Raw genomic sequence first — 23,916 nt, 5'->3', positions numbered from 1 at the left:
CACTAAACTTTGGAGAGGAGCTTTGTGTTTATGGTAGAGTGTTTGGGGTGGGTATCGACAGGGCAGTGCACCTTTTGTTCTTCTTTGTTCGCTGGTAAGTTGGGGGGGGGGGGGGGGGGTGAAGTGGTGGACTGGTGGGGAATGGGGGGGGGGGGGGGGGGTGAGAGGCCTTGGGAAGGAGCCACCATGCTAGCTGGGCAGGCTAGTTAACCTAAGTGAAGTGGGGAGTTGTCAGGGGAAAAGCATGGGGAGGGGGTTGCTGACATGGGTGTGGTAGGCGTGGCACTTTGGGAAGGGAGAGAGGACGATAGAAATCAGAGAGCGGGCCTGAAAGGGTGCAGGCCGGGAGCTCACCCAAGAAGGGGTACGGCTGATCAGCAGGGGAAGGGAGGGGGCGAGAAGTCCCTTGACCAGGCTGGTCACGTGGAACATGCGAGGGTTGGATGGGCTGGTTAAATGGTGGCACATCGGAGGAGTCTGAAGGTGGATGTTGTGTTTTTCCAGGAGGGGAGCATTGTGGCTGATCCATGGTGTAGCTATGTGGTGGTCAATGGGAAGCTGGAGGGGATACGAGTGGTCCTGGCAAACGTTTATGTCCCGAATTGGGATGATGTGGATTTTATGAGGCGAGTGTTGGGGAGGATTCTAGATTTGGATACGCACCAGTTGATTATAGGGGGTAATTTTAATATGGTCCTGGACCAGAGTCTGGGCGAGTCAAGCACGAAGCTGTCGAGTGGGTCGGCAATGGCTGGGGAGGTTGGGGGGGGCAAGACACGTGGAGCTTTGAGAGGCTGAAGACGAAGGCGTTTTCATACTTCTCCCATGTGCACCAGGTGTATTCCCAGATCTACTTTTCCGTTATGGGACAAGGCACTGATGGCAGGGTGGCTGACTCAGGGTATTCAGCGATCGTGGTCTCTGACCACACGACGCACTGGGTGGATTTGTGGGTGGATCGGGGGAGGCCCAAAGGCTGCAGTGATGGTTTAGGTGTGTGGGGAGCTGTTGGCAGATGGGGAGTGTTGAGCGCATGAGGACTGCCATACAGGGCGATGCAGAGGTGAATGATATGGGGGAGGTCACAGTCACCACAGTGTGGGAGGTTCTAAAGTCTGTAGTTAGAGGGGAGTTTATTTAGAATTGGGCGCACAGGGAGCGGGAGGAGAGGGCAAGGCTGGTTGTTGAGATCTTTGGGGGGGGGGGGTAGTTTACGAGTACGGGGAGAAGGCGGGTAGGATGCTAGCTCAACAGTCGAGAAAGCAGGCAGCGGCAATGGAGATTGGTGGGGTGAAGGATGAGGGGCTACGATGGTGAGGGACCCGGAAGGGGTGAATGGGGTATTTGAGGCCTATTACAGGAGGCTGTACGAGTCAGAGCCCCCAATGGCAGAAGTGGAGATGAGGTGGTTCCTGGGTGGGTTGGAGTTTCCCACGGTGGAGGTGGGGCGGGGACAGGGACTGGAGGCCCCGATTGGGCAGCGGGAGGTGATGGAAGGCATGGGGCGATGCCTGCGGGGATGGGACCAACAGGTTCCCAGTTGGGTTTTATGAAATGTATGGGGTGGAGCTGGGGCCACTGCTGGTGAGGGCAGTGCAATGAGGCAAAGGAGAGGGGGAATCCCCTGGTTTCGCAGACTTCCACCTCCCTGATTCTAAAAAAGAGTAAGGACCCACAGCAGTGTGGTTCATACCCCCGATATCAAGCTTTTGGCGAAGGTGCTTGCATTGCGGATTGAAGACTGTGTGTGGGGTGATTGGCGAGGATCAGATGTGTTTTGTGAAAGGGAGGCGGTTGTCTGCCAATGTGCGGAGGTTACTTAAAGTGTTTATGATGCCGGGGGGGCAGGAAGTTGAGGCAGTGTGCCGATGGACGCGGAGAAGGCTTTTGATCAGGTGGAGTGATCGTAATGAGGTGCTGGAGTGGTTCAGGTTTGGCTGCTGCCTCGGTGGGAACTGCGGACGAACCAAGTGAGTTTGGGGTTCTTTGGGAGGGGGGGGGGGGGCAACATAGGCTTTCGTTGTACGCGGATGACCTATTACATAATTCATACCCGTTGGACAGCATTGGAGGTATTATGGTGATTTCGGCTGGTTTCGGGATATAAATTGAACATGGGAAAGAGTGAAGTACTCCCGATCAATGCCAGATTGCAGGAAAGGAGGTTAGGGGAGTTGCCGTTCAGGGTGGTTGCCATTCAGGGTGGTTGAGATGAGCTTCAGGTACCTTGGCAATCAGGTGGCACGGAGCTGTGCACAGCAGCAAAGATTAAACTTAGCCCAATTGGTGGAGGGGATGATGATGGATTTTAAGAGGTGGAATGTTTTGCCGTTGTCACTGGCTGGACAGGTGCAGACAGTGAAAATGGCGGAACGGCCTAGGTTTCTATTCGTATTTCAGAACGTCCCCATCTAGTCCCCAAATCGTTTTTCAGGAAATTCAATGGGTTGATCTCTGGGTTTGTGTGGGCGGAGAAGGCCCTGCGGGAGCAGCAGGTTTTTTGAAATGGGGTGGAGGGGGGTGCTAGCTTTGCCAGATTTGATAAATCATTGGGTTGCGAACGTTGTGAGAAAATGAGCCATGAAGGAAAGGTCAGTTGGGGGTGGGTGGAGGCAGCATTATGTCGGGGAATGAGTTTGAGGGCTTTGTTGTTAGCGCCTTTGCTGTTCTCACCAGCCAGGTATTCCGTTAGCCCAGTGGTGGTGTCAGCTTTAAGGGTGTGGGGGCAGTGTAGGCAGCACTCGGGGTAAGAGGTTGGTACGTCTTCTGAGCACCGATATGCGACAACCATAGGTTTGTGCCAGCAAGACTGGATCCGAGGTTCCAGGGATGAAGGCAGGTGGGAATTGAGTCCTTCAGGATTTGTTCAGAGGGGGCAATTTTGCAAGGCTGGACAGGTTGGAGGAACTGTACGAGTTTCCCATGGGGAATAATTATAGGAACCTGTAGGTTCACGATTTTGTGAGGAGAGAGGTGCCATCCTCTGGGACTGCCGCCTCCGGTACCGCAACCTAAGCACTTGTCGGAGGATAACATAGGTGGGGAAGGTGTAGGACATTTATAAGGAATTGATGGAGAGGGAGGGCGCCCTAGTGGAGGATGTTGAGCACAAATGGGAGGAGCTGGAAGAGAAAGTGGGGTCTGGGACATGGGCTGAGGTCTTGTGGAGGGTGAATCTGGCCTCGCCGTGTGTGAGGTTAAGCCTCATCCAGTTTAAAGTGGCGCATAGGGCCCACATACCGGTGGTTAGGTTGAGCAATGTTTTTCAGAGGGTGGAGGATCGGTGTGGGCGGTGGGCAGGGAGGCCTGCGAATCACAACCACATATTCTGGGCATGTCCAAGACTGAGTTAATCTGGAAACAATTCGTCTTGAAAAAAATACATACTAAGGTCACAAATCTGAGCAGCTCAGCAAACAACCTTGTTAAACTGCCATTGTTTTTTTTTTTAAACAAGTTCACACTTCGAGTTATATACGGCACCGAAGTGGGCCATTCGGTCCACACTGGCTCTGCACAAAGAAATTCAGTCAGTCCCACTCCCCACCCGATCCCCATAGCCCTCGAGGTTTATTTCCTTTCAGTGTCCAGCAAATTTTCTTCTCAAATCATTGATTGTTCCTGCTTCCTCTAGAGTAAGACCAAAAACAGCACTTTGTTCATTTCAAGATGGATTCAAATATGTACATGGATGTTTTGAAGAAAATAACAAATAGGAGCAAGGTTGCCCGCACCCACACCATCATCACACCACAGCCTGTTCTTCAGATTTCAAATTTGATGAGAGTATATTTAGCTTAATATCTAATTGCTTATTGAAATACATTGTTTCACTTGATGTTGAATGAATTTAAGCATCAAGAGTTCCAGCGGAACAATGGTCTTCCAAGTCCCAGACTCTTGTTAAATTTTGCTATCATACAGTATGTCGAAGTTAAATTTAATGGGCTGGACTCTCCACCCTGCAACGGCGAAAACGCGTTCGGCGATGGGGCAGAGAATCCGTTTTGGCGCCGAAATCAGAAACGGAGGTTTTTTTTTAAAAATTCCCCCCCGCCCCCCCCGGAAAATCGACGTACTCGAGAGAGTACGCTGCGCCAAGTATCCACCACCTCAGGCCATTGTCTGCGGCTCGCCCTGCGATGCTCCGTTCCCGACCAGCTGAATTCCCGACGGCGTGGGACTATCATGGTACAGCCGTTCGGAAACCTCGCGAGGCGGCTGCAGGCTCAGTCCAGGGCCGCCACAGTCGGGGGAGGGCCAATCGGCGGGGCTTCATTCGGGGCTAGAGGCAATGTGGGCAGGCATTCCGGGGCGCGCGATTGGCCGATGCAGGGCACTATTTCGGCTGTCCAGGTTCACTGGCTGAGTCCGCCATGGAGCACAGCGCGGCCGCTGCAGGCCGCCGCCACCGTGCGCATGCACAGCTTCTGACCCGGAAGTGTTGGGCCGTATCAGCAGCTAGAGCTGCGAGCTCTACGACGGTTCCATGCTGGCCCCCAACAAAACGGGGAATCTGTGGCCTTTTGGCGCCAGTTTTCCTGGCGTGAAAGACCAGTTTTCCCGAAGGCTTTGGGACTTATTCTACAAAATGGAGAATCCAGCTCAACACTTCAGTATGCTCCTTGTTTCTTTTAACCTTCTCTTCATCATCACTCCCATCTTCTCTCCATTTTGTAATAAATCTACTTGATTTCAGAGATATCACAATTTATGGGGAGGTGGGGAGGTTCTGAATTGTAAAAAGCTTTAATACACTTCTACTTACACCCATTTTCGATGTTGGAGGCGGTGTCAACATTAATAGAATCTTGAACCAGTTCAAGATTCTAACAGTGCATGTTTTGGGTACCAAAGGCCCAGAAATGCAAACATTAAGATGGGCAACTATCAATTTTTCAAAAGAGGATCAAAACAATTTCAAGGTTTCAAATTGTCTTTACACGTCCACATAAATTATGCCGAGATTAAAGAGCACAAATGCCACCACCCAAGAGTGAGATTGACAATCTGCATTAACCCTTTGCAGAATTCGCCAGATGCTACTGAGTTTCAAGAGTGCCAAACTTTTAAAGTGTTGTTCTTCTGACTTCATTCCAATTCTCATCCTGCACTTAGTGGTGCACGAAGGAATGTTTCCACAGATAATAAGTCCCAGAACAGGTCACCAGTCTGTCGCCAGTGGCTTACAGCTTGAGGGGCACCATTCCGCATCAAGCATGACTGACCAGGGGGCTCTCTCCTGCTCTTACATTGCATGGATTTGCAGGTTGACACTCAACCTGTTGGCTGAGTTACAAATGCACCTTCCTCGGCCAATCCTGGGGTGGGACTCGAATGTGGAGTTTCTGGCTCAGAGGCAGGAAGGTTGCCTATTGCGCTACAAGTATTCCTCCTACTTCATTGTCCATAACAAAAAATTCCAACTGTCAATATAAATGTAATCTCCTACACTTATGACATTATTTCATTTCTCCAGTTCTACTTTGCTGCCACAAATAGCTCCACACAAAACATCTAGTGATATGGGACATATCAAGATACACTTTGCAAAAATTAATAGCAGCTTTACGAGACATATTCACACGTTCCTTGACTGATGATTATTGATGTGAATGGTCCAGCTGCCTGAAAACGCAAGCTGCACATTGAAACTAACATCCTGTCACGCACAAACCTTATTACAAAACGGTGTTTGTGGCGGGGGAGGTGGGAGTGAAAAAGAATACTTTAAGTTGACAAGGACTTATGTACAATCTTCCGTTTCAATAAAATAATGTACAATTTGTGACTGATCATGTGGTTAGACCTAGAATGTTTGACAAAAGGTTTTACCGGCATTTTTTCTCAGTTCCAGACAGAATATCAAAACAAAGATTGCATGATCCTTTCCATATGTACTATGTAACCTTCAATCAAAGCTGTTTTAAAAGCTTCTTCTACCCATTAAATTAAAATATAAATTCTAATTAATCCAGATAAAATTGAAACATGCATTTTAACAATTGCCAAGATTCAAAATAACTTAAATAATGGGATCATTATAAAATGGAAAAAGGATGAGAAGAACAAAAGTTGGTTATGAGACTCGAAATAGTTAATAGACTACAAGTTTCAAGGACTATGCAATGAAATGGTACCTTGGAGGAAATTCCATGCTCCTTGCCATTAATCCCACTATGCCAGACTCTCCTGTCATTCAGACCAAGCCTGTCAGTTTCCCCTTTTGGAGTTGAAGTAACTGAAGAGCCCTGTGCTTGGGAGGCTGCATTTCCTAGCTTGTCCTCAATGCGGGGCCGAACACTCAGACTACGAGGTGCCTCCTTTATTAAACAGTTTAGTTAAGACATTTATGATTAAAATGCTAATGAAACCCAAGACAAACAGCTTTAAAACAAAATCTGCTCTAACTTTAACACACTTCCTTTAACAAAAGCAATGTATGAGGATAATATTCAGTACAATCTATGTTTTCAAAGGTTTCTGTCCACAGTAGACTGTAAATCTCTTAGAAAGTCCATCTTATAAAACCTATTGTGTATGCAACTTAGCAGTTACGTGCATCTTACATTACTTCCTTCTTACCGTTGCATCTGAGGCCTCAGACTGAACATCTAGGTTTAGAGATGTGCTATCAGCTACAGAACCAGATCCCACTGCAGAGTCTGTTGTGCCAACTTCATCCTCCTCATTCTCTCTAGCCTGAAAGAATTTGTTTAGAAAAAGAATCAAGTCAGCAGAACATTTTGGACAGATGAAATGGCTTGAGAGTCTGTATTGAATGTGCACTATAAAATGTAATCTCAGGTTGACTCAAATGAAAACCATAGCACCTCCTGCAGAGCCATAGAGATTACAATACATAATCCACCCATCAGTTATCTCATCTGTGTAAGCTCTTTGTTAGTCCAAAAGTAATACTGCTGCTCCATTCTCTTAAAACATCAACAACAGTATGTTCAATACAAATCACACACTTCCATTGAGATAATGCAACACTGGAGTCCCAAAAAGAAACAGGGATCAGTTTTGGGGCCTTGGTTGTTTGTGGTGTACATAAATGATTTGGAAGAAAATGTAGCTGGTCTGATTAGTAAGTTCTCAGACAACACAAAAATTGGTGGAGTTGCAGATAGTGAAGAGGATTGTCAGAGGATACAACAGGATACAAACTGGTTGGAGTCTTGCATAGTTTAGGCAGATACTATGGTCGGCGCAGGCTTGGAGGGCAGAAGGGCCTGTTCCTGTGCTGTATTGTTTTTTGTCTTTGAAACAAATTATGCCCCAGTATATATTTTCAGCAATCAAAAACAATGGCTGCAATGATATATTGCTTTAAACATGTGGATGATCGGACCTCCTTGGAGTGTCATAATCAAGCAACACCTCTCACATGCAAGAGATAATCACTTGGTTGTGAGAATGGGCAATAGCAAATCACAGGAGAATGATCCCCTCAAGTACAAAACTATGGAATGGAGTTTCATGTGCAACACTTCTTGATATCCCTCTCATAATTGAGAGTAGACAATAGGAAGATTATGCAACAAGCATGCATTAAAGCTATTAGGAACCTACATTCAAAGTGATATCAATTGGGATTACCAAATCCGTGATATGCCCAATATAGCAAATAGAAAATTTCAATTGCCCCCGGGCATTGTGATCCGGAGCATGCGCAGTGCCAATACTGGTGAGTTTGTTGGATGGAAACTTGCAGCGGTTCAGATTTAGAAAATTCATATAACTTCAGAGTGGTCTTGCCCTGCTGCAGCTGAGGATGCAAGGGAGAGAGCTGATTGAGCTTAAATTGGTAGTACCAAGGACAAGCAAAGAAAGGCCATAGAAAATTGAAGTTAATCTAACTCGTCGGCAGGGAGCAGAGTTGGCGCAAACTCGGTAAGGAGCAGCCTCGAAACAGTAAGTATAAATAACTCACCTGTTGGGTATCGGGGAATGGGAACAAAAAAAACGGAAGTGTGACCCGATTGGCTGGTTGGGAATCTGGTCTAAATTTTTAAAAACTAGAGTAATTAACTAAGTAGAGGAGTAACTGGGAGATTAGTGTATTGAGCATTTAATATTTATTGGAGAAATCTAGTACAAGATACCATAAGTTAATTTTAACTTAAATTTAATAAGTATTTATTTTAATGTAAATCAATTAGTTCTAAATTTATTAATTTATTTTGTCTTAATTAATTAGTGCTAGATAGATCAGTCAGCGGGGTGCAGTGCTCTAACTGTGAGATGTGGGAGGTCCCGGATGACTATCTGCAGGAAGTGTACCTAATGGCAGCTCCTCACAGACCGTTTCTGGGAAGGTGGGACCTGTACAAGCTGGACAGTTTACATCCAAGCCAGAGCAGGACTAACATCCTTGCTCGTGGGTTCGCAAGTGCTGTTGGGAGCAGTTTAAACTAATTTGGCAGTTAGAGGGGACGTAGACTGTTAGCAGAATAGGGACATTGTTAAAAACAATCAAGTCAGAGGAAATAGAGTGGCAGGAAGCTTCAGGAGAGAAAGACCAGGCTGATTTTTTTTTTTTTTTATAATTCATTTACAGGATGTGGGCATCACTGGTTCTGCCGGCATCTATTGCCCATCCTAGTTGGCCTTCAGAAGGTGGTGGTGAGTTGCCTCCTTGAACTGCTGCAGTCCTTGAGGTGTACGTACACCCACTGCGATGTTAGGGAGGGAGTTCCAGGATGTTGCCCCAGCGACAGTGAAGGAACGGCGATATATTTCCAAGTCAGGGTGGTGAGTGACTTGGAGGGAACCTCCGGGTGGTGGGGTTCCCAGGTATCTGCTGCTCGTCCTTCTGGATGGTAGTGATCATGGATTGGAAGGTGTGGCCTGAGAAACCTTGGTGAATTACTGTTGTGCATCTTGTAGATGGTACACACGGGCTACCACTGTTCGTCGGTGATGGAGGGTTTGAATGTTTGTGGAAGGGGTGGCAATCGCGTGGGCTGCTTTGCCACTTGAATGGCCTCTACTTCAATGCCCGGAGTATTACAGGTAAAACGGATTAGTCAAGGGCAAGGGGTGGAATTACAGTAGCCATCACGGAGACATGTTGAGGGAGGGGCAGGATTGCAGCTCACCATCCTGGATGCAGAATCTTCAGGAAGGACAGGGGAGGCATTGCACTATTAATTAAGGAGTCATTTACTGCAGTAAGGAGAGATGATATCTTGGGGGTGGCGTAAAATGAAGCTTTTTGGGTAGAGTTTAGGAATAAAAAAAAGGTGTTAACACATTGTTAGGTGTTTATTATAGACCCCAGATAGTCAGCGGGAAATTGAGAAGCAAATGGGTGCAGATGTATGGAAAAATGATAGGGTAATTATAGTGGCTGATTTCAACTTTCTTCACATTAACTGGGATAGTCATTGTGTTAAGGGCTTAGATGGCGCAGAGTTCGTAAAACGTATACAAGAGAACTTTTTAGCTCAACATACCTAAGTCACATGCTCAGAAAATTCAATCAAATTTGTGAGGAATGACCTCCCTCTGACAAAGCCATGCCGACTATTTCTCTCCAAGTGCCTCTCCAAGTGGAGATAGATTCTCTCCGTCAGATTTTTTCCATTAGTTTCCCCACCATTGACATGAGGCTCGCTGGCGTGTAATTCCCAGGTATGTGGAGGGACCAACAAGGGGGGTTCAAAGGGGAAATGGGAAGAGTACAAGCCCCACATGTTCCCTTTGGGTAATAGGAAGGGGCAACAAACGCAGAGAACCATGAATGGCCAGAGATATTCAGGATACAATGAGAAATAAGAGAGAGAATTTTAATAAGTACAAGGGAAGCAAAATCAACAGAGGCAATAGTGGAGTACAGAAAGTGCACGATGGAGCTTAAGAAAGCAACTCGGAGAGCAAAGTGAGGATATGAGAAATCTCTAGCTGGTATAAGTAGGGAAAGTCCCAAGATATTCTATAAGTATATCAATGTGAAGAAGATAACAAGAGAAAACGTAGGGACCATGGGGGAAATCTGTGGGTGAAGCCAGAAGACAATGCTGGGTGTTAAATACATATTTCACCCAAGAGAATGAAGAGGCATAGAGGGAACTCGAGAAGAGAGACTGTGAGGTTATTGAGCATGTTGTCATAGGGAGGGACAAGGTATTGGAGGTGTTGGCATGCTTAAAAGTGAAGAAATCTCCAGTCTGGACAAATTGTGTCCCAAGTTACTGTGGGAGGCGAGGGAGGAGATTGCAGGGGCACTGATCCAAATTTTTTATTCTTCTCTGGCCACGGCAGAGGTGCCAGAGGACTGGAGAACTGCCAATGTGGTCCCACTATTTAAGAAAGACAGTAGGGATAAGGCAGGAAACTACAGGCCAGTGAGCCCCACGTCAGTAGTGGGGAAACTAATGGAAAAAATTCTGAGAGAATTGATCTCCACTTGGAGAGTCAATGTTTGATCAGAAATAGTCAGCATTGCTTTGTCAGAGAGGTAATTCCTCACAAATTTGATTGAATTTTTTGAGCATGTGACCAGGTATGTAGATGAGGGTAATGCCGTTGATGTAGTTTATATGGATTTCAGCAAAGCATTTGACAAGGTCCCACATGGGAGACTTATAAAGAAGGCAAATACACATGGGATACAGCGGAACTTGATAAGGTGGATTCAAAGCTGGCTGAGCTGTAGGAAACAGAAGGTGATGACAGACAGCTACTTTAGTGACTGGAAGCCAGAAGTGGCGTACCATAGGGATCTATGCTGGGTTTCCTATTATTCCTCATTTATATAAACTACTTAGATGACTATGTGGGGGGTAGGATCAGTAAATTTGCGGATGACACAAAGATAGGCCGAGTGGTTAACAATGAGGCTGAGAGTCTTGGGTTACAGGAAGATATAGATGGGATGGTCAAATGGGCAGAAAAGGGGCAGATGGAATTTAATCCTGCAAAGTGTGAGGTGTTACACTTTGGAAGGAGAAATTTTATAAGGAAATATTCAAGGAATGACACCATACTGGGAAGTCCTGAGGAACAAAGAGGCCTTGGCATTTTTGTCCACAGATCTCTGAAGGCAGAAGGGCAGGTTAATAGGGTGGTGAAAAGAGCATATGGTACACGTGCCTTTATCAATTGTGGCTTAGATTACAAAAGTAAGGAAGTCATGTTGGAGTTATGTAGAACATTGTTGAGGCCATAGCTGGAGTAGTGTGTGCAGTTCTGGTCGCCACATTATAGAAAGGATGTGATTGCACTGGAGCGGGCGCAGAGGCATTTTACCAGGATGTTGCCTGAGGGGCATGGACAGAGAACAGCTGTTCCCCTTAGTTGAAGGGTTGGTTACGAGGGTGGTGACGTCTGGAACTCACTGCCTGTGAGGGTGGTAGAGGCGGGTGGCCTCACATCCTTTAACAAGTACCTGGATGAGCACTTGGTATGTCTTATCATTCGAGGTTACGGGCCAAGTGCTGGCAAATGGGATTAAGATTGGCAGATCAGGTGCCTTTCACGTGCAGACCCGATGGGCCAAAGGGCCTTTCTGCACAGTATTTTTCTGTGATTCTGAAGTGTTACGTCTTCTCGAGCATCACTACACATTTCAAACTGGCTTACTCACTGTGTTTCATAGTTATGCAAGACCCATTGTTAAATAAATGGTGCCTGTTTGGTACTGGAATTGCCAAACAGCATATGAACACACTCAAATGCATTCAGAAACAGGAACTGAAACTAGGTAAAATGCACCAAAGTTACTCTGACAGATTCAAACAACTGCATGTGTTTCCTTGCTGAAATGGGGAAAAAGCTGTGTCTGGACTTCACTGGAAAATTTTTGAATCCCACCTCCCAATGCCACTATCTCTTGCCACAACCACACAACGGTAAATCATTCAACAAATAAGATATAAAACAAATAGACTACAATACAGTCACTGATTTATAAACCTCATAAATAGCATATAAACGATTGAGAATTCAATGAACTCAACATTACGGCATATTATCTATGAACTTTAATACAAAAATATATAAATACAGAGTGCAATCGACCTTTCACTTCCTTGATAAGGCGGATTCAAAGCTGGCTGAGCTGTAGGAAACAGGGTGGTGACAGACGTCTGCTTTAGTGACTGGAAGCCAGTGTCCAGTGGCGTACCACAGGGAACTGTGCTGGGTCCCCTATTATTCGTCATTTCTCTAAATGACTATGTGTGGGGTAGGATCAGTACTTTTGCGGGTGATACAAAGATTAGCCAGGTGATTAACAGTGAGGTTGAGTGCCTCGAGTTACTGGAAAATATAGACGGGATGGTCAAAAGGGCAGAAAAGTGGCAGATGAAATTTAACTCTGAGAAGTGTGAGGTGATACACTTTGGAAGAAGTAATTTGACAAGGAAGTATCAAATGAATGGCCTGACACTGGGAAGTTCCGAAGAACAAAGGGACCTTGATGTGTTTGTCCATAGATCTCTGAAGGCAGAAGGGCAGGTTAGTAGAGTTGCGAAAAAGGCATATGGGACACTTGCCTTTATCAATCGAGGCACAAATTACAAAAGCACGGAGGTCATAAGATATACAGGAGCAGAATTATGCCATTTGGCCCATCGCGTCTGCTCTGCCATTCGATCATGGCTAATCTCATCCTGGCCTTCAACTCCACTGTCCTACTGTTCTCCATAACCCTTCACCCCATTACCAATTAAAAACCTGTCCAACTCTTCCTTAAATTTACTCACTGTCCCAGAATCCACCACACAGTAGGATAGCGTATTCCACAGATTCAAACCCTTTGGGAGAAGTTGATTCTCCTCACCTCCATTTCACATTTGCTACCTCTTATCTGAAGACTATGACCTCTTGTTCTAGAGTGCCCGACCAGAGGAAGCATCCACTCCACGTCTACTTTGTCTATGCCTTTTATCATCTTGTATACTTCAATTTGATCTCCCCCCATTCTTCAAAATTCGAGAGAGTATAGGCCAAAACTGTTCAATCTCTCTGCATATGACAAATCCCTCACCTCCTCTGAACTGCCTCCAATGCCACTTCATTTTTCCTCAAATAAGGGGACCAAACTGAGCACAATACTCCATGTTTTAGTTGTATAGAACTTTGCAGAGGCCACAGCTGGTGTACTATGTGCAATTCTGGTCGCCACATTATAGGAAGGATGTGATTATGTGATTGCACTGGAGTGGGTGCAGCAGCGATTCACCAGGTTGTTGCCTGGGATGGAACATTTAAGTTATAAAGAGAGCTTGGATAGGCTTGGGTTGTTTTCGCTGGAGAAGAGAAGACTGAGAGCGACCTGATCAAGGTGTACATGATTATGAGGGGCATGGACAGGGTGGCTAGGGAGCAGCTGCTCCCCTTAGTTGAAGGGTCAGTTACGAGGGGACACAGGTTCAAGATGAGAGGCAGGAGGTTTTGGGGAAATTTGAGGAAAAACCTTTTTACCCAGAGGATGGCGGCGATCTCGAATGCACTGTCTGGGAGGGTGGTAGAGGCAGGTTGCATCACATACTTTAAAAAGTAACTGGATGAGCACTTGACACATCATAACATTCAAGGCTATGGGCCAAGTGCAGGGATTAAGTAGGCAGGTCAGGTGTCTTTCATGCGTTGGTGCAGACTCAATGGGCCGAAGGATCTCTTCTGCACTGTATTATTCTGTGATCAGTGGTCATCACAACTCAGCAACTACCGCCATGATTTATTTGTCCACAAGGACAGAGTGGCCAAAGTCAAAAAAAGGTCGAAAAATATTCTGTGCCAAGGAATGAGGCACTCCGAAGAGTACCAAGTGGCAAAGTCACAACAGCATGAGTGACTAGAAAAATGTAGCATATCCGGGACTCCGGTCGCGGCCATGCATTTGGCAGCTCCCGGTCGAGGCTGTTTTTTTGGACCTTTTCCCTGCTTGTAAGATGGATTTTTTGCAGAAAAGAGGTGTAGAACTGGCTGGAGAAACGTTTGACTCCACTGGCGAGGTTGGTGGATGGATCCATGGACCAGAAGTGGGTCAAGAAGAACAGAGCAGCTGGAACAAGGGAATCTTTGTGCACCACAGGACAAGAGGTGGTGGGTAAACGGTCTGCCTTGCCTGCCCAGTGGTCGACAGAGCAACTGGTGGACTTTTCAACTGAAAAGTTTAGCCGACAGAGGAAGGAGGCCAAGGAGGGTCTAGCCAAGGCGGTAGAGCCGTTAAAAGCAGGAATTGACCAGGTGGAGCAGAGGCTGGAGTCCCAGGGCCAGGCCATTCAGAAAGCGGAGGAGGCATGAGGGAGCACGAGGAGCAGCCTGCCTCATTGGCAGCCGAGACAGGTGTGATCCGGGTGACTTAGCAGCGGCTAATGGAGAAGACTCGGAGAACCGTTCCCAGAGGCAGCACCTAAGAATCGTGGGGATACTTGAAGGCATCGAGGGAGAGGGCGCGGGCTCGCAGGTAGCCAAGATGTTGGAGAAGATGGTGGGGGAGGGGGCCTTGACTGGCCCCTCGAAGTCAACCCAGCGCACAGGGCGCTGATGAAGAAGCCGCAGGTGAATCAGTCACCGAGGGCAATGGTGGTGCATCTTCAGCGGTTCCTGGACAAGGAAAAGATACTGAGATGGGCGAGGTAGACGAGGAGGTGCACCTGCGAGGGGAGCAAGCTTCGGGTGTACCAGGCCTTGGGCGCAGACCCCGGTTTTGGGGGGGGGGGGGGGGGAGGTTTAACCAGATGACGGCTGCCCTTTTTAAAAAGGAGGTGAAGTTTGGGATGCTGCACCCTACCCGCCTCAGGGTGACTTCTAATAGCCAAGAGCACTATTTTGGAACACCAGAGGAGGCAATAGAATTTGTAAGGGATAATGGACTGACATGGGATGGTCAACATTGAACTGTGGAGGAGGTATGAGCAGATGGGTGGTTTTTTCAATTCGCTTCTTATTGGATCTTTGTTTTTGTTAGTTGTTGAAGTTTTCTTCTTCGAGATGTTTTGTCGCGATTGAGGGGGGAGTGCACCTTTTTTTTTTTCTTGTTTCATTGCTGCTTGGAAGATGTGCAAGCAGGGGCGGCAGGGGGAATCAGCAGGGGCGGCAGGGAGAATCAGCAGGGGCTGGAGGTTTAGGTGCCTTTGGCGGGGCTGCTGGACAAGCTGGGCGGGCTAGTTAATGGGAGTGTAGTGGGGGGTGATGAGGTGGTTAGTGTAGCAGAGGGAGATGAAGTAGGTGTTTAGTTTAAGGGAAGAGGGGGTTGCTGACAAAGGTGCTGTCGCTGGGGCGCAGCATGGGAGGGAGTGGTGATGGTGGACATCTGAGTGTGGGCCTGGAAGGGGTATGGTTGATCGGCGGCAGCGGTGGGGGCGGGTTGCCCTCCGACCAGGCTGGTCACATGGAGCATGACATATGGAGCATGAAGGGGCTGAATGTGCCAGTTAAACGGTCACGTGGAATTTTATTAAAACTTTTTGGGTGACCTGGGGCCCCTGATGGCAAGGGCATCAATGAGGCGAGGAAGAAGGGGGAGGTGGCGGTTGCGGTGGATGAGGAGAAGACCTTTGATCGGGTAGAATGGGAATACTTGTGGGCGGTACTGGGGCAGTTTGGATTCGGATTGGGGCTTGTGGACTGAGTCTGGCTGTTGTATTAGCTGACGGCGTCTGCAAGGACGAATCGGGTGAGCTCGGGGTATTTTAGGCTGTATCGTGGGACGAGGCAGGGAATCCCACTCTTCCCATTGCTCTTTGCCGTGGCAATAAGAGACACCGGCAGTGGCCCTCAGGAGCGTCAAACAGAGGGCAGGGGATAGTGCGCGAGGGGGGGGGGGGGGGGGGGGAGTCTCACAAAATATAGACTATCTGTTGCTCTACATATCGGACCCATTGGAAAGCATTGGAGGTATCATTGGACATTTTGGTGCAACTTGGCCGGTTCTCAGGGTATAAGTTAAAATGGGGAAGAGTGAGGTTTTCCCAATCCAGGCGAGGGGGCAGGAGAGGTAGAGGGGGCGAGTTTCAGGTATCTGGGCATCTCGGTGGCGCGGGGACGGGAGCAATTACATGAACTGAATTTGTCCCGGTTGGTGGAACAAATGAAGGGGGATTTTAAGACGTGGGAGGTGCTCCCGTTATGATTGGCGTGGTGGGTGCAGTCAGTGAAGATGACGTTACTCGTGAGGTTTTTAATTGTGCTTCAGAACCTTCCGATTTTTATTTCAAAGGCCTTCTTTAGGAAGATCAATTCGTTGATTTTCGGGTTTGTGTGGGCAGGGAAAGCCCCTCAGGTGAAGAAGGTGCTGTTGGAACTGGGTGTGGGGGACAGGCTGGCCCTGCAAATTTAATGAACTATTACTGGGCAGCAAACAATCATGGGAAGGAAGTGGGTGCTGAGGGAGGGAATGGAGGTAGCCTTGTGTAAGGGCACTGTTGACGGCACCTCTGTCGTTCTTGCCAGCCAGGTACTCCACAATTCCGGTCGTGGTGGCGGACCTGAAGGTGTGGAGACAGTGGCGGGGGCTTCGGTTTGGGCTCCGATTTGTGCGAACCACAGGCTTGCTCTGGGGGGTTTGGACATGGGGTTCCGGGGGCGGAGGCAGGTGTGAATTGAGCGGTTTGGGAACCTGTTTGTGGGGGCAGCTTTTCGAGCTTGGAGGGGTTGGTTGGGGAGTATGAGCTGCCCAGCGCTAATGGGTTCTGGTACTTACAGGTTCAGGACTACATGAGGAAACAGGTGTATTCCTTTCCTAACCTGCCGCCCCTGGGGTAGCAGGACAAAGTGGTGTCGAAAGCAGGAGTTGATGGGGGCAGGGTGTCGAAGGTTGACAAAGACTGGGAGGGCACCCCAACAGGAAAAGTTAAGCAGAAGTGGGAGGAAGTGCTGGGGAGGGTGCTGGAGACCTTGTTATGGGAGGAGGCTCTGAGAAAGGTAAATGCATCCTCTTTATTCGCTAGGCTTAGCCTCATCCAAGTTAAAATAGTTCACAGGGCGCATGTGATGGTGGCCAGAATGAGCAGGTTTTTTGAGGGAGTGGAGGATAGGTGTGGGCAGTGCGCTGGGGGCCCCACATACCATGTCCACATGTTTTGTGGCCTGTCCAAAGCTAGAAGGATTCTGGCGGAGGTTCGCTGGCGTGATGTTTGAGGTGCTGAGAGTGAAGGTGGTCCCAAGTTCAGAAGTGGCAATTTAGATTTGGATTTTTGTTTATTGTCACGTGTACCGAGGTACAGTGAAAAGTATTTTTCTGTGAGCATCTCAACAGATCATTAAGTACATGAAAAGAAAAGAAAATATATCATAGGGCAACACAAGGCACACAATGTAACTACATAACACCGGCATCGGGTGAAGCACACAGGGGGGGGGTTGTGATAATGAGGTCAGTCCATAAGAGGGTCATTTAGGAGTCTGGTAACAGCAGGGAAGAAGCTGTTTTTGAGTCTGTTTGTGCATGTTCTCAGACTTTTGTATCTCCTGCCCAATGGAAGAAGTTGGAAGAGTGAAAGCCAGGTGTGAGGGGTCTCTGGTTAAGCTGCCCGCTTTCCCCAGATGTATCTGGAGTCAATGGATGGGAGGCAGGTTCGTGTGATGGACTGGGCGGTGTTCACGACTCTCTGAAGTTTCTTGCGGTCTTGGGCCGAGCAGTTGCCATAGCAGGCTGTGATGCAGCCAGATAGGATGCTTTCTATGGTGCATCTGTAAACGTTGGTAAGAGTTAATGTGGACATGCCGGATTGCCTTAGTTTCCGGAGGAGGTATGGGCACTGTTGTGCTTTCTTGGTGGTGGCGTCGACGTGGGTGGACCAGGACAGATTTTTGGTGATGTGTACCCCTAGGAATTTGAAGCTTCTAACCATCTCCACCTCAGCCCCGTTGATGCTGACACGGGTGTGTACAGTACTTTGCTTCCTGAAGTCAATGACCAGCTCTTTAGTTTTGCTGGCATTGAGGGATAAATTGCTGTCACTGCACCACTCTACTAGGTTTTCTATCTCCCTCCTGGATCCTGACTCGTCGTTATTCGCGATCTGGCCCACTATGGTCGTATCGTCAGCAAACCTGTGGATGGGGTTGGAACCAAATTTTTCCATCCAGCCATGTGTGTACAGGGAGTATAGTAGGGGACTAAGTAAAAATCACCTTGGTGGCGCCTTTAGATATAGTTTGCTTCCTGGAAGGGTTTAAACCTGCTGGTGAGACGGGGTCAGAATATCAAGAAAAGCCAGTCTTATTGAAGTGAGAATGCAGAGTGCTGGGCCACGCCCTTGAAAAGGGTTTTTTGGTTTATGGGATTTTGTTTTGGAATTGGAACAGTTAAGGAGGGTTCGTTAAGTGTTTTACATAGATTACTGTCGCTGTGGGGTGTCTTTATGTTTGATATTGTTAACAATTCTTGCTGTGTGTTTATATACATGGAACTCAGTTCTTAGAATTAAGCTTAAGATTAAAAAGTGTCCAGGAAGACTGTTGAATCACACCTCTCATCCTAGCCGAATTCAACATTAAGGTTGTAGGTCAGGTGGACTCCATAATACACTTTAGGGTTTTTAAATCCTGGCCCATAACACAGTATTGTACTCAATGTTTTATTCAAATGTATGATTTTGCTTTTACTTTTACACTATATCATATGAATACGGTCCAAATTTCTACCGCTCTATTGTGCCTTTAACTTCCTGAACTCAATTTCCATTTGTACATCAAAATCTCTCAGTTCATTAACATCTTTGGGCATTTCTTCTTTAAGTTGTTGAGTAAATTCAAGACAGAGGCTGAAGATTGTTGGGCAATAAGGGAATTCAGGAATATGGGAATAGTTCGGGAGATAGGCTGATCAGCCAAAACTTGTGAGCGGCAGAATCGGCTCAAACAATCAAATGGCCTAATCTTTTTTTCTTGCCTTCTACGTCTTCCTTTAATAGTCCACATGACTTTTCACTAAATCTCCTGCTTTTGCGTCTTCAGTCAATGTTTGAGATTGTGATCACCAGTACAAATTATCTACATACAATAAGAATACGGATATACAAATCAGGAGCATGCCACTCAGCCCTTGATCTTGCTCTGCCATTCAATAAGATGATGGTGGATCTAATTGTCAGCTCAACTCCACATTCCTATCTAGCCTTTTACTCCCTTGCTTATCAAGAATCTATCTATAGGGGACTTCCGGTGGTGGCCATGGAGCGAGTAGTCGCACATTTGGTAGCTCCCGCTCGTGGCAGTCTTTTTGGGCTTTTCCCCCGGTTTCCAAGTGGAAGTGAGACGGAAAAAGGTGTAAGAGTGTGAGTAGAGGAGATTGGCCCCCTAGTTTATGGAGCTGAGGACCAGAAGTGCCTGAAAAAGGAATAGGTCAGTTGAAGCGGGTGTGGAACTGGCAACACACGTGGAGATGGCAGAGGGGCAGGGAGCGGCCCTGCCGGCTCAATGGTCGACGGAGCAGCTGGTGAGTTTCTTGAATGAGAAGTTCACCCGCAACTAAAGGAGTCTGGAGGACCCGGCCAAAGCTGTGGACTCAATCAAGGCAGTGGTTGACCGCGTGGAGACGGGCTGATAGACCACAGTCAGGCGATCCAGAAGTTGGAGGAGCTGACGAGGGAGCATGACTAACAGTTCGCTGCAATGGCAGCGGAGATGGGGCTAATGCGAGACCACCAGAAGCGGTTGCAGGAGAAGCTGGAGGACTTGGAGAACCGGTCATGCAGGCAGAATATTCATATCGTGGTTCTGCCGGATGGGTGCGAAGGAGCCGTGCTGGCGTGTACGTGGGGAAGATGTTCGAGACGCTGCTTGGTGAAGGTGTGTTTGACCAGCCATTGGAGATGGACTGAGCACACAGGGCGTTGATGAGAAGGCCCCAGGGGAACGAGCCGCCGAGGGCAATGGTGGTGCGGCTGCACCAGTTCCTTGATGAGGAGAAAATCATGAGGTGGACCAGGCAGACGAGGCGCTGCGCCTGGGAGGGAAGTGAGATTCACGTGTGCCAGGACCCGAGTGCACTGGCCAAGAAGAGGGTAATTTTTAAATAAGATCAAGGCAGCAGCTACAAGGGGGTGAAGTTTGGACTATTGTACCGGCGCGCCTATGGGTGATTTATGGGGCCGGGAGCTGTATTTTGTACATGTCGACACCATTTGCAATAATTTGCATGTGCATAATATGATTAATGTAGAAATTATTATATATCATATTTTGTATTCTGTTGCAGTAATTTAAAAACCCTAGCTTAAAATACCTACAGGCAGCGTGTCTACTAAAGCTGTAATTATTAACTCATTCATTCCAACCACTTACTTGGTTACAGATAAAGGGCTATTGGAATCATGTTTTGACTGCTGAAGATTCCCTGGAGTGGAGATAATTTGAGGGAATGATGTTTAGTCTTAGCTAAGCAGGTCAAGAGGTACAGATAATGTAATTAATGGGAGGGGCCAAATCTATCTGTAGTTTTGCAGTCAGTCTATTATAAGATTTTACGTTGAGCAGCAGTTTTTGCCAAATACGGTTAAGTTGAGCATTCTCTCTCCAAACATCTCTACACAGATAAGCAAATAACCTGTTTTGTTAACTTTATTTGTTAGTGGCATTTGAACTGTGTTGGAATTTGTGGCAGGTGTAGATAATAAGTGCAAGTTTTTCTTTTCATTTAAGAACTGTTTAACTGATAATTGTAAAGCTATTTTTTTGATGATAATGTGGTTAATTCTGTATTTAAATTAAAGTTAGTTTTAACAAAAAGATAACTCACAAGGCTAAATCGCTGGCTTTGAAAGCAGACCAAGGCAGGCCAGCAGCACGGTTCAATTCCCGTAACAGCCTCCCCGAACAGGCGCCGGAATGTGGCGACTAGGGGCTTTTCACAGTAACTTCATTTGAAGCCTACTTGTAACAATAAGCGATTTACATTACATTACATTACATTATTGGTCAGAGTAATTACTCCTGGGGTGAAGTATCCTTTCCTCAGTTTTATAAATTTAAAATTGTTTGGGGTTCTCATCCGGTGTCCGAACAAAAGTCGGGCTCTGGTCCTGTATCCTAACCATGGGCAATTTTTTAAAAGCGTATGTGGAGCTGCGGAATATCATTTAGAGGGTCCAACATTTGTGTACCCTGCATGGGAACTTTTGGTTGCTGGCCATGCAAGTTAGAGAGAACATGGTTTCTAAAAGTTCTCCAATCTGAACAACCTTCATTGACCTCAACTCTGTTCATTATTTAGCAACAAAATTCCCATTCATGCTGTTACACTTCTTCCAAATGTTCTTCGGAAACCAAAGGCTTAAATTTTCTAACAAACCTCGGGAGACACCCTATGAAAATGCGTGAACACATTTACTGCATTCCTTCATCTTAAAAAAAAAAAAGAAAGGTTTAATACAGGATGGCACAGCGCCAGAGACACAGTTCAATACCGGCCTTCCGTGACTGTGTGGAGTTTGCACTTTCTCCCCATTTCTTCATTGCTTTCCTCCGGATGCTCCAGTTTCCTTCTACAGTCCAAAGATGTGCAAATTAGGTGGGATTATGGGGAAGTGGACCTAGGTAGGCTGCTTCTTCAGAGAGTCATGCAGACACAATGGGCTGAATGGCCTCCTTCTGCACTGCAGGAATTCTATGGGTGAGGATTTAACATCCACCCCCCCCATATGTTTTTCAGCAGGAGAAGCAGCCAGCCAGCAGCATCTACCGGTCTCGCCGCAGTCAACTGGACTTCCCGTTGACAGCAGCCCACACCGGGAAACCAATGCGCCATCGTGGAACCAGAATTTCCCCACCGGCGTGAACAGCCGGTACATCCCACACAAAGTTTCTAAACATGTCGCACATTCAACAAATTTACGTTGGATATCCTTGTTTAATCGGTTTTTAAATGATTAATTTTAAAACATAAATTATGGAATTGAAGAGTTTGCCCTCAACTAGTCTAACTGTATTTCATGCACTCCAGTTAAATTAATGGCATCTAATTGTGACTACAGTGTCCACCAAAGAACACATAGAATCATAGAATCCCTACACTGCAGAAGGTGGCCATTTGACCCATCGTGTTTGCACCGACCCTCTAAAAGGGCACTCTGTCTAGGTCCGCTCCCCCGCCCTATTCGTGTAATCCTACCTAACCCAAGGGACATTAAGGGGCAATTTAGCATTGTCAATCAACCTAAACTACACATCTTTAGACTGTAGGAGGAAACCAGAGCACACGGAGCAAACTTACAGACACGAGGAGAAAGTGCAAACTCCACGCAAATAGCCACCAAGGTCGGAATTGAACCCGGGTGCCTGGTGCTGTGATGCAGCAGTGCTAACCACTGTGGCACCGCACCGTCTCCAAATGACCCAGATTGATCACTAAATTGTACGAATTTCAGTGATTTCAGCCTAGGATTGAGATTCCTGAAACATTCATTTGCTGCAGATATGGGCATCATCAGGTTTGGCTCCAATGTTCACCATTTTCAAAGAGTCAGTTGAGACCGTCTATATGCACACCAGATCATCAATCATTTGGTTGGGATACAAGGGTTTCTTACACCCAGAGTACCATTCGGAGCATGAATCATCTCCTTCAGGAGAGAAAACATTGTGGGAGCAAGAGACGAGTACAAAAGTTATGACAATAAACCATTACATCAAATTTTATGGTTTATGAAATCAAACTGCACACATTCTGCACAGAAGCCTGAAACAACTTTTCTTTTTATCACAAATAATATGCAAATGTTCTGAAACATACCAGCATCTTTTGCAAAAATTTCATGTACGATTTTTCCTGTTCTTTTAGATGGTTTATCAGCTGAGATAAACGCTCAACATTCGCAGATCTTTCATTTTTTTCCATAAGATCATCTCGCATAGAATGAGCCTTGCTGATGTAATCCCGAATCTGTATAAGTCTGCTCACAACCTATTTATTAAAACAAATACATGGAGACTGCTAAAAAAAGCTGTGCAATTTCTATCCGAGTACAATCAATGCATCATGAGCACTCTGTTTCGAGTCGTTACAAAGTTAAGGAATTATCTTTGCTGGCTGCTCCACAGTCTGCTAGAATGAGTGGCAGGTGCTCATGAGCTTTATTGATCATTTCACATTGCTCAAGAAACAAGATCAGTTTTCATTTGACAAAACCATTCAGCTGTAATCTCCACTGCTATTTTCAAAAATTACATTTAAAGAATAAACTTATATTCACAATATCAGGATCTCCTAAAACACTTAACAGCTAATGTAGTGCTGTTGAAATGTGGTCACTGTTGCAATTTAGGGCAACGTGGCAGACAATTTACAAAATACAAACAGCATGAAATGAGTGACAAGATCCATTTTCTGTGTTGTTCTGGGGATAAATGTTGATTTGGACACTTAAAGAACGATTTGCTCTTCTTTGAACAGCACCTTGTGATATGATACATTCATCCGAGGGCAGACTGTGCCTTAGTTTAAGGTTTCACCTGAAACTACTTCCTCAGTACTGTGCTGAAGTGTCAGACTTGATTATGTCATCAAGCTACAATCTTCTAATCAGCTAAGTGTGCTAAGGTTAGACCAGCAGCTACAAGTGAGTTGTAGCACATGCAAAGGTTCACAGGTTGTACAATCTGCATCAGTCCTGGATGAACGTGAATCTATCAATGATACCAAGCCTAAATAGTTCCTTGTGATATCGTGACGACCAAAATCAATTGAGACGAAGTATAATTTTGACATATAAATGTCAAGAGTTGAGGCAAAACAAGATGACTCTGGGACCACTTATCCATCATTAACAAATATGAACAGAAATGCAGGCTACTGCTTAGAAAATATCTTAACACATGGAAAAATATTAGTGGGTCAGCGTTTCATACATTGAGTTAGAAACATAGAATTCCTACAATGCAGGAGGCCATTCGGCCCATCACATCTGCACTGACCTTCTGCACTCTACTGAGGTCCACTCCGCCGCCCTGGCC

The 23,916-nt window shown here is 46.5% G+C and overlaps 1 protein-coding gene across 8 annotated transcripts in view; it reads right to left on the bottom strand.

Annotated features, from left to right (window-relative positions):
- pcm1 (pericentriolar material 1) overlaps nucleotides 1–23,916 on the bottom strand; it is a 313,048-nt gene that overhangs the window by 262,217 nt on the left and 26,915 nt on the right. For 6 of the 8 annotated variants that reach the window (XM_072496879.1, XM_072496880.1, XM_072496881.1 and 3 more), the window contains exons 5-7: nucleotides 22,697–22,867; nucleotides 6,586–6,702; nucleotides 6,141–6,323 (exon numbers count right to left, since the gene is read on the bottom strand). In XM_072496879.1, coding sequence (XP_072352980.1) covers nucleotides 6,141–6,323; nucleotides 6,586–6,702; nucleotides 22,697–22,867 — 471 coding nt within the window. The remainder of the gene's footprint in view (nucleotides 1–6,140; nucleotides 6,324–6,585; nucleotides 6,703–22,696; nucleotides 22,868–23,916) is intronic. The other 2 variants (XM_072496885.1, XM_072496886.1) reach the window with 1 other exon arrangement.

Source organism: Scyliorhinus torazame, chromosome 3, assembly GCF_047496885.1.
Source record: "Scyliorhinus torazame isolate Kashiwa2021f chromosome 3, sScyTor2.1, whole genome shotgun sequence".
Lineage (NCBI taxonomy): Eukaryota > Metazoa > Chordata > Chondrichthyes > Carcharhiniformes > Scyliorhinidae > Scyliorhinus > Scyliorhinus torazame.
Note: the sequence above shows the minus strand (reverse complement) of the source record. Positions and strands in the feature narration are given on the sequence as shown.